Raw genomic sequence first — 11,467 nt, forward strand, 5'->3', positions numbered from 1 at the left:
AAAAAAAAAAATCATTGTTATTTTTTTTTTCTATTCTCTTTCGATGATGCAGTTATTTTTTTGTACACCTGACAATAAATAGTGTTGATGTTGCTATCGTTGTTGTTGACAATTTGATGCTGTTAAATTATATTGCTATTATTATCATTCTTGTAATAATTGTTATTGGTTGGCGTTAGGAAGGGCATCCAGCTGTAGAAACTCTGCCAAATCAGATTGGAGCCTGGAGTAGTCATCTGGTTTCACCAGTCCTCAGTCAAATCGTCCAACCCATGCTAGCATGGAAAGCGGACATTAAACGACGATGATGATGATGATGTTTATCTATTTAGATTGTTTTGAATTAATCATGGCTGATCACATAGCTTTGATATTTCAATATGATTGCTAATTTTTAGCATGACCAGTTTACAGTTTACATGGTCATTGCCAGTGCTAGTGGCACGTAAAAGTACCCACTACACTCTAAGAGTGGTTGGCATTAGGAAGGGCATCAAGCTATAGAAACTTTGCCAGATCAGATTGAGCCTGGTACAACCTACTGGCTTGCCAGTCCTCAGTCAAACCGTCCTACCCATGCCAGCATGGAAAGCGGACGTAAAACGATGATGATGATGTGATAGCATGCCATGTTTTGAGCACAACAAACCTCACCAGAACGTATCTTCATTAGACAAAAACTGTGTTGTATAAACAGAATAAACACTTCGCTATTGATACTTTGATTTTCATTAGTAATTCGAACAAAAATACAGGAAAACCTTGTGCTAAAATGGCGATGGTTATATATATTTTTTTTAATGTTAAATCCAGGTGATAGTATAGTTTCATTTTGAAAGTTTCCACACTATTTCTGATGGCCCAATTTTCACTCAAAATGTGGAGTGCAACAGAAACGAAACCTGAATCATGTAAACTTTCCAACTACGGGGCTACATCTGTCTTAATGAAATGCAATAACTGCGAGGGTAAACAACTGGGCTTGTGACCAAATGGTCGCAAGATCAGATTCTGGAATATATAGTCCAACCCATGCAAGTTTGGAAGGCAGACATTAAATGATGAACGAAAAAAATTAATAGCTAAATGGCGGTGCTCCAGCATGGCCACAGTCAAATGACTGAAACAAGTAAAAGAGCTCCTGCAGTGTGATTGTGAAGAAGGGTACATAACTCTGATTGCGCTAATCTTCCACAGGCAGCATCCCCTTCCACAGTCATGGGCATCAAAACCTACTCACTCCCACAAAGCTGATCCTGATTGATTAGATCTGATTAAAAGCACTCCTACCATGACCATCTCATCTTTATTTCCAGATATAGTATAGTTCATACTACATTATCCAATATGATCTTCATTTTAACAGGTAGTAGTGAATGTCTAGAGACAGCTCTGGTTACTATTTCTAGAAGACCGATAAGCTGCACAGAAGATCCATCATCGGTTCTAAGTGGCTAGCAGTAGGAATGACATACCATGCTGTCAAAATCAATCGCTCCAATAAATAAACCAGATCCACCCAAGCAGTAAATGTCGAAAATAATTTAAGCTCTTTACAGATTTCCTCAATGGCACTAGTATGGTCATGTGTTTCATATGGATGAAGACAGCTGTATGATGAAGCGCACATGCTAACTGTGGAAAGAACCTGTGGAAGCAGTAGACCCAGGAAGACATGGAATGAGGTGGTGAAGCATGACCTTCGAACATTGGGCCTCACAGAGCCAATGACAGGAGACAGAGACCTTTGGAGATATGCTGTGATTGAGAAGACCCAGCAATTAAAGTGAGATCGCAGCTGTGGCCAATGCCAGTGTTGCATGTCTGGCCCATTTAAAAGTACCCTCGATGCGTTGGATGATATGATATGCTTGCGAAGACCTGTTGAGTCAAGTAAAATCAAAATCGTAGTTGTGGCCTGTGCTCCCTGACTGGCTCCTATGCCGGTGGCACGTAAAATGTACCATCTAAACATGGTCGATGCCAGTGCCCCCTGACTGCTTCTCGTGCCGATGGCATGTAAAAAGCAGCACCCAAATGTGGTCAATGTCAGTGCCCTCTGATTGGCTCTTGTGCCAGTGGTACGTAAAAAGCATTATTCAAACATGATCGATGCCAGGGTTGCCTGAGTGGCTCCTGTGCCGGTGGCACATAAAAAACACCCACTGCACTCCTGAGTGGTTGGCATTAGGAAGGGCATCCAGCTGTAGAAACATTGCCAGATCAGATTGGAGCCTGGTGCAGTCGCTGGCTTTCCAGACATCAGTCAAAACGTCCAACCCATGCCAGCAAGGAAAACGGATGTTAAACGATGATGATGATATATAAATATACATGACAGGCTTCTTTCAGTTTCCATCTACCAAATCCACTCACAAGGCTTTGTTCAGCCCAAAGCTACAGTAGAAGACACTTGCCCAAGGTGCCATGCAGTAGGACTGAACCCGGAACCTTGTTGTTGGGAAGCAAGCTTTTTACCACACAGCCACATCCATTTCATTATGTATTAATGAAAAATTACTTCACAATGCCTGACTCAAAATTCAAACCCTATTTTTTTATATTATCTTTGTGAAACTGGATGATGGGAGAAGGGCATAAAATATAATTGTATAAAATGAAATAAACATCACATGAAAACGTTAAGTAATGAATAACTCACGGCTTCCTTGATAATTCTTGTAATAACAGCATTTGGCAAATTTAGATCTTCAGGTCGCTCTGCCATTGTACACTAGGGCATCAATTGTTTACCTGCAAACATAAACTGTATATTAGCATTCTGTATAGGACACAAGATAGAGAAATAAGGCTGTAGCTTCCCTGGAGCTGAAATAACTTTACCTGAAAAAAAAAAAATTTTTTTTTGATTTATTACAAGTAACATAATAATTTAATAAAAGAACAGCCCATTTGCTAAGCAAGTGCCAGAGAAACATTTATGGAAGTAATTTGCTTCTGGCTGATCTGAAAATGGTAAATGAAGGGACACCAAGAAAAATTTGGGATCTTTCTGATTTGGCGGGCGCCACTTTTTATTTATGTTTTATCTACCAAACGCCTTTAAAACTTCGTATACTTGTATATTTTGTCTTATAGAACATAGAAAAATTTTTATATTTGAAGTTATTTCATGTTAAAAGTTGTCGACAAATCGGTAATTTCAACCAATCACTGACATCTATTCAGCTGAATACGGTTACTGCTGTTCTTTGTCAACAATAATTTGTGGCAGTGTATATATCGTTAGTCCCTGGTAATCCTTTTGAATTAAGCACCAACCCTAACTCTAAAACCCGAACCCTAACCCTAAAACCAGTACAAACGCACGAACAATGTCATAAATAACAGTACCGCCGATAATTGTTGTTGACAAACAACGGCAGTAATTGTTTTCACCTCAATAGACGTCAGTGATTGGTTGAAATTAGCGAAATACGACATCTTTTAACATGAAATAACTTGCAATATAGAAACTTTTCTTAACAAGGCTAAGAGAAAAAGATGTTTTATATGACACATTCTACCAGTATCCCAAGTTCAAAAGTGCTTCGTTAGAAAACAAATGGTGCCTGCCAAATCAGAAAGATCCAAAATCTGTAATGCATAGATCTATGCATGTGGTTTGTCAAATATGTAACTCTTGGAATATCAACAGAATGTAATGTCACCTTTCAGTAAGTACATTAACATTCAGTGCTTCAACAGGTATTGTGTAATTACTAGATTTCATACATTTGACACAGTCCAAGTATAGAAATAAAAACATCATATGATGAATGATGCAATAGAAGTAATGTAACCAAGAACAAACAATAAAAGAAATAATACATCATGTATTTGCTAAAGTATCCGTTGAGCAAAGTGGCACAGTGAAAGCATGCTGGGCCCATAACCCAGAGGTTCATAGATCAAAAGTACACAACAAAAAGATTAGTTTTGGATAATTGAAAATATTTAATAGTTAACTTGTTTTTTAAAAATCTTTCTTTTACAGATTTCAATTAATGTTCTGTAACTACACTGGTAACACCTTCGAGGCTTTTAGAAGACTATGTCAACTTCAGTGCGTTGATGTTTGATTTATCAACTTTTGAAGAGGACAAAAGACGAGTCAACCAGATGAAGGGGAGGCAATACTTAATACTACAAGGTATATCTATTCAAACTTGTTTGCATCACTGAACACCAATACATACAGACAAATATAATTGACTTATGCACAATTTCTTAGACATCAAATTTCCCACATAAGATGCCAGATAATCTGAGACTATAGTAAAAAAAATTTAAAAAAAAAAAAACCACTTGGCCAAGAGACCAACCAGTAAGATTTTTCAACTTGGAACCTCATAGATACAAAGCAAACTGATAACACTTTACAATTGATTTTGAAAATAATCAGCTATTAGTAGGAATATCACAAAGTGACAAACATGTTGGTTATCAGGTTAGTATTTTGGAACATAGCTTTAAGAAAACAGCAAATGGAGCTATTACTTAAAACAGGAAGATTTAAAAAATAAGAGTTTTCTATCTTGGAACCAGAAGTGGTCTTTGACAGGTTGGTATTAAAAGGGTTTTAAATAATGAATGTAAACAGTGAAGGAACTTGTACACAAGAGACCTGTTGATCAGTCTAAGAAACACGTAGGTGCCAGAAATTGACATGAATGCTTGCAAGTGATGGCAACATATGGGATGATGACATCAGCAATGTGTAAAATAAAGGGAAATGATTATTATCAAACAATGTACAACTTATGCAGTTATCTCTATTTAGTGCACATAACACACAAACTATCATATAAAAGTGCAGGTGTGGCTGCATGGTTAAAAAAAATGTTTTACAACCACATGGTCTTGGGTTCAGTCCCACTGCCTGGCACCTTGTACAAGTGTTTTCTATTATAGACCTGGACCAACCAAAGCTTCATCATCATCATCGTCGTTTAATGTCCACTTTCCATGCTAGCATGGGTTGGACGATTTGACTGAGGACTGGTGGACCAGGAGGCGACACCAGGCTCCAATCTGATTTGGCAGTTTCTACAGCTGGATGCCCTTCCTAACGCCAACCACTCTGAGAGTGTAGTAAGTGGATTTCTTAGATGGAAACTAAGAGGCTAGCTGTGTATATTACATGTGCCTGTGTGTGTGCGTATATATATATCCGCATATGAATATATATGTGGTTCACACATTTTGTCTTGACATCGTCTGATAGTCGTAAATGAGCGATATTATTATACGAGCAGTGTCATTCATTTTCAATACTCTGTGAGAACAGAAAATATTACCTTGCTTGGAAACAGGTGAGGGTTGGTGACAGGAAGGGTACCCAACCATTAGAAAACTACATTCAATAAACTTTCATTTTACTCAGTAGTACAAGACAATAATTATGACAGTGGATCCTTTGTTGGTTTGTCATTTAATTACCTGGAACTGTCTACCCATTGAATTAACATGCAAATGGTTGAGTATTCCAAGGGGACAAGTACCCTTAAAAGAATTCCCAAGTAGAATCAGCATAACTATGTGAAAAGGCTGGACCTTTGAGTTACAGATGCTATATATCTGATGGGCTTCAACAGTTTCCCTCCAATGTCATTCAAAGATTGGGTTGACCCAAAGCTATGGTAAAAGATATTTGTTTAAGGTGCCATGCAGTGGGATTGAACCAAGACCTCATAATTGTAGATTAAACTTGTTAACCACTTATCTATGTGTGTGTATATCATCATCATTTAATACTTTTTCTATGCTGGCATAGGTTGGATGGTGTGGCAGAAACCAAGATGCCACAGGGATGCAACACGCTCCAGTGTCTGCTTTGGCATGGTTTCTACAGCTGAATGCCAACCACTTCAGAGGGCGCATGGGTGCTTTTTTTTCATGGTGCTGACAATAGTGAAATCACCAAGTACTCATAAAACCTCCTAAAGTATGATAGAGGAATAGGTGTATTGCCAAAGAGGTAAATACATAATTTCCCCAGCCAGAAAATGAGAGAGAGATTGTGAAAGGGCATACACACATGTAAACAAATATAGAGGGATATAAATCATACCTATTTAAATCCTGAGGAATTCATTAACCTGATTGGATCCAGTCTACTGGATTCTAATTCCAGATATATCAAATGTGGATCAGCTAACTTTGACAGTGCTATGTTTTGCCATAAGGATCAGTTAAACAAGCTATGAAGCTTTCTTTTAAAAGGTCAACTTCAACAAACCTGTCCAGGACTGATTCGTGTCTTTTCACAGAGGAGATTAATCTCATCTGCTCAATAAGAGGCTAAACACTTATGAGTCATTGTTTTACATTTATAAATCATGCTTAGTTTTAGCTAGATAACACTCTTCTATTGTCTAAGCTACACCTTATATCATAAATAGTATCTATCGTTACCTGACTATTTTTATGTAAACGACGATCTGAACAAAATTCACTCACTGCATTTTGCCAACAAACTCTAAATGTTAACCTCCTTGTACAATTATTACAATAACAACGGTCTGTTTTAAGCTACTCTAAAGCCCCAACTATGTATGAAATCAAGAGCTGGGGCCATAACAGAATACACCGTGTACCAATATAAACTCAAGCACAAACTAAAATACCCAACTGTTTCGTAAGTAAAATGTAATATTTACGAAGAGAATCTCCAAACAGCTGCACCTCTTTCTTTTGCTTTTTGATGTGTCATTATCAACCACGGCAATAGATTATATATTCCTATTATAATAAATGGGGCAGCTGGATAAAGAGACAGCGCTGAAAAACAGTCACACGAACATAAAACACATTAAAGAAAGAGGGGGAGACAGAAAATATTGGAAGTAGGTGTAGAATTCGTTTTTTTTTTTTTTGTACAGAAGACTATCCAAAGCAAGGTTGTTAATGAATGTGGTTGTAATTGGTGTAACAGTTATACTAGTGACAATTATTTCGCCTGCAGCAAATTTCAAATCTTTTAGTAAAACAATAAAATATATACACACAGAAATGGGTACTAATTTCAGTTGAAGACAAGCCTATCAATAAATAGGGCGCCATAGAATCGGTTAACAGTACAAAGTAATGAAAATTCTATGACTCTTATATTACTCATACGAAGCAGCGTTAGATTATAAACTCTGCGTCTTGCATGCTTTAATTTATAGAGGCACCATAATCTACTATAATCTTCTGAGCGATACAATGCAACGACTAAATCCGTTTAATCAGTGAATGTTTTAATAAATTAATGTCTAGCACATATGAAACATTCCATTTAAAAAGTTAAGGAGTCTTCTTATGGTACTACAAATATGATTTAGACAATATGCAGTTTGATGTGGATATCTTGCCTGCTAAAGATAGCCAGCAAATCTCTGTCTTAGAACTCAAAGCAATATTTCACTCTATACGAAACAACATTTTACCAAATATTTTAAATTTGTTAAAACACTTTTAAATAATATTTGTGTTGTAATTTGCTTTCGTTTATTTTTTTGGGTTATTTTTTGTTTTGTTTTGTTTTTCGTATTGAAGTATCTGATTCTATAAGACGATTCCTATCTAATCTAATAACGAATTGCAATTATCGACAGTTTCTATCTACTGCACAATCATTCTAACGAAAATTATTGGTGTGAGCAAGAATATCGATAAATTTCTAGTATCGGACTACCTTAACAGTCCTGTCATTAACTATAAAGATAGGTAGGCGAAGGTTTTCGCAAATTGGGGAAACAGACGCTGTAAATATTTTTTTAAGGTTTGTGTATTTTTGAAATTGGTAAACAGAAATTAAAAAACACAAAAACCCATCCGTAGTAAGGCAACTAGCATGATCCCACTTGTCATGTGTTATGACAAGTTATACACTACCCTTTTTTTTACTAACATAAATAAATAATCACAACACGCACACACATATACACACGTGCCAATACATGTGTGTGTGTGTATATATATTATATATATATATATATGTCTCTTTCTGGTGTGTGTATGTGTGCGGAAATCATTTGTAACGAAATCTCCATTCTAACAAAACATCACAAAGAACTGCCTACAGAAGGATCACCACAATATTTATAAACCGAAACCGCTGTTCCTATGATTATTTGGTATCGTTGTTTTCGGTAACCTTTGACCTCGTATATTTTGTATAGTTCTAATTTAAATTTATCAACCTAGACAAAGAAGTTTGATGTATTTCTTACCGTGTTGGGGGGCAACAAGGAGCCCGGGATGTTGAATAGAAAGAGAAATCAATAGAGTTCACACGAGAGAAGACTTCTTTCTTACAAACGGAAGTGATGTTTGGCGGGAAAATGATAATCTCGCCACCAATGAAATATTGGCATTTTTTTCCTTTTTCAAAACAAATCTTTTTAGAAATACAAAATATATTTTAAAATATCAACATAATATTTTAAAAGGAATTATTAAAATTATTTAAAGGTTAATTGAATTAAAATCAAGGGACACTCATACCGCACCTACGCATGCGTAATAGTTACGGCAGGTAGATCTTATTTCCTAATTCCTTACCTTTGTGTTTTGTGTCTCTTGAGTAGCAGAAATTCTAAAGCTATTTCGCTCTATCTCCAATATTTTAAGGCATTCTAGTTACCTCGGTAAGCATCTATAATTATTTACCAATCTTCAAATTTCCTTAATCCATTCATGAAACGTAATATTGTCTCGAATCCTCAGCCTCCCCTCTGCCTTCACTGCAATCGACATCGGTTAAGATGGCCGGATGCTCTTCAGAGAATTTCGCCAAAATCTCTTGTATTCTTACCATTTAGAAATTACCTACGCACTTTTACACGTAATTTCTTTGCAGTCACTGATTTTAGAATTTCATTTTTTATCTCATAATAATAATATTTCTAAATGGCTTTTGGTAAGTGCCATATATAATCCCAAAAGACTTCTTGTCTCTATGATTGTCCTTTTTCTGAGCTGTCTTCTTCATAAGAGATGAATCACTGTTTCGCGAGGATTCCTCGTTGTTGGCGGGCACTGTTCTTGCTCTTAACTCGACTTTTGTTAAATATCTTTCTATTCTCTTACTTTGCTTTTAACGAGACGATCAAAAAAAGTCATTGAATTAAATATACATTTAAGTCAACCTCCCAAACATTATTATTATCATCATCATCATCATCATCATTATTATTATTATTATTATTATTATTATTATTATTATTATTATTATAAGGCGTTGAGCTGGCAGAATCGTTAACACGCCGGGCAAAATGCTTAGCGACATTTCCTCCGTTTGCACGTTCTGAGTTCAAATTCCGCCGACGTCGACTTTACTTTTCATCCTTTCGGGGTCGATAAATTAAGTACCAGTTGCGTACTGGGGTCGATTTAATCGACTGGTCCTCTTCCCGAATGTTTCTGGCCTTGTGCCTAGAGTAGAAAAAAAAATTATTATCATTATTATTATTTCCATCGTGACGAATATTATTTCAGCCACTGCAGTACCGGTCGCACTAATTTGTTATATTTCTGTGTTACCAATTAGTATTTATCTTTGTATAAATGCTTGCTATAACTATTGCGTATTTTATCCATTTAAAATTGCGTCTCTGCTTACTGAAACAATTCAGTATAAACCCTCGAGTAGGGAATTGAAATGTTTTCTACTTGTGGATTCAATGTATATATATATATATATATAGCAGAGTTGTGTTTTTATCAGGGTTTATAAACTTAGCTCGTTTAACCAATCTTAGTTGAAATATGAGCTATTGATTTAATTAATATTAAAAGTAAGATGGAAGTGATGAGATGACGTTACACCCATTTCAGAGAATATAGAATCACTTATTTCTTTACTGCCCACAAGGGGCTACACACAGAGGGGACAAACAAGGACAGACAAACGGATTAAGTCGATTGTATTGACCCCAGTGCGTAACTGGTACTTAATTTATCGACCCCGAAAGGATGAAAGGCAAAGTCGACCTCGGCGGAATTTGAACTCAGAACGTAAAGACAGACGAAATACCATATAGAATCACTATTCTGTCCAATATTTCACTTTATATCTTAAATTGCCTGTAGGAAAGAAATTGATGTCTGTTTAGTAAAAACTATTGCTTGTAACGTTGTTTTCATAACATTTCTTTTAATTCTAACTGAATTCTGGGAGTGAAACATTACGTCTGTTGAATTCCACAATTTTAGAATATTTATTTTTCTCCATGTCTAATTAATTTCAAGTGATCTAATCAGTATATTGTGAAAATATTCTTTTTTTTTTTTATCTGATGATAAGTTTATTATGACGTATAAAGTTATTGTTAAATATCTTTGCTGTTAAACATAAGTATCGAATCGTGCACACATGGTGATGACAAAATTTAACAAAAATCATATTTAGGACATTGTTATAAAAAATAGATTTGGTACCTCCATCATATAATCGGATGTACTATTTTACTATTGTTACATTAACTGTTTTGTGTACAAACTGATTATTTGTTGAAACTTATATCGATCATTTTGAGAAAACCATCATTGCTCTCATGTGGAGGCAAATATTCGGTAAATAATTTAATTACATATTTTAAACGAGTTTTACATGAATTGCTTATCTAAAGTTTTCTGTTTTTTCGTTTTTCCACTTCAGGATCTGATATGAGTAGTTCAGAGGAAGTCTCTTGGATTTCCTGGTTTTGTGGATTGCGAGGAAATGAGTTCTTTTGCGAAGTGAGTAGAGCTGATTCTATTGTCATTCTTTGTTAATTTGTTTAACAGTAATATTTAAAAAAAATATATGCCTCTCTGTAGGTGCTCGTTAGTAATTCTTTTAAATCACCCATTTTACAACATGACTTACTGCTTGTTCAGGGTTGGCCCTGGTGCCAAACGAGATAGAAAAAATTTTACACATATGCAAGACGAGAGATTCCTATGATGAAATAATTCCTAATAAGAGGAATTTTTCATTTGTATCGTACTTTCCATGTATAACACACAGGCATAAACTTTGAGCAATGAAATCTTGTCTTGGTGAGGAGTTTTGATATAATAATAGCAGATATAATTGTTGGTTGATTTCTCCAGCCATGCTTTACACCTTATAGAGAAAGCGGCAGTGCAGGATGAGTGCACATTGGTTTGGTGGCAGGCAATGAGTAAAGGAACGATCATCTATATTCTTTTACTTGTTTCAGTCATTTGACTGTGGCCATGCTGGAGCACCGCCTTTAGTCGAGCAAATCGACTCCAGGACTTATTCTTTGTAAGCCTAGTACTTATTCTATCGGTCGCTTTTGCCGAACCGCTAAGTAACGGGGACCTAAACACACCAGCATCGGTTGTCAAGCGATGTTGGACACACACACACACACACACACACCCAATGACTGGTGTAGCAGCATCATAGTCAACTGCTACAAAGGTAAAGGTGACGCTTTAGATACAAATAATTACAGAGGCATCAAGC

At 36.0% G+C, this 11,467-nt stretch overlaps 2 protein-coding genes across 5 annotated transcripts in view; one reads left to right on the forward strand and one right to left on the reverse strand.

The window, feature by feature from the left end:
* LOC106872021 (DNA polymerase epsilon subunit 3) overlaps positions 1 to 8,318 on the reverse strand; it is a 14,484-nt gene extending 6,166 nt beyond the window's left edge. For 2 of the 3 annotated variants that reach the window (XM_014918862.2, XM_014918841.2), the window contains exons 1-2: positions 8,220 to 8,318; positions 2,663 to 2,754 (exon numbers count right to left, since the gene is read on the reverse strand). In XM_014918862.2, the coding sequence (XP_014774348.1) occupies positions 2,663 to 2,728 (66 nt within the window). In that variant the 5' untranslated portion in view covers positions 2,729 to 2,754; positions 8,220 to 8,318. Of the gene's footprint in view, positions 1 to 2,662; positions 2,755 to 6,662; positions 6,741 to 8,219 lie in introns of those variants that run through there. The other variant, XM_052969986.1, reaches the window with a different exon arrangement.
* Positions 8,319 to 8,491: 173 nt separating this feature from the next.
* Positions 8,492 to 11,467, forward strand: part of LOC106871969 (casein kinase II subunit beta) — a 22,975-nt gene continuing 19,999 nt past the window's right edge. The window contains exons 1-2 of one of the 2 annotated variants that reach the window (XM_014918768.2): positions 8,492 to 8,636; positions 10,649 to 10,728. In XM_014918768.2, the coding sequence (XP_014774254.1) occupies positions 10,657 to 10,728 (72 nt within the window). In that variant the 5' untranslated portion in view covers positions 8,492 to 8,636; positions 10,649 to 10,656. Of the gene's footprint in view, positions 8,637 to 10,529; positions 10,564 to 10,648; positions 10,729 to 11,467 lie in introns of those variants that run through there. The other variant, XM_014918760.2, reaches the window with a different exon arrangement.

Source organism: Octopus bimaculoides, chromosome 8, assembly GCF_001194135.2.
Source record: "Octopus bimaculoides isolate UCB-OBI-ISO-001 chromosome 8, ASM119413v2, whole genome shotgun sequence".
Lineage (NCBI taxonomy): Eukaryota > Metazoa > Mollusca > Cephalopoda > Octopoda > Octopodidae > Octopus > Octopus bimaculoides.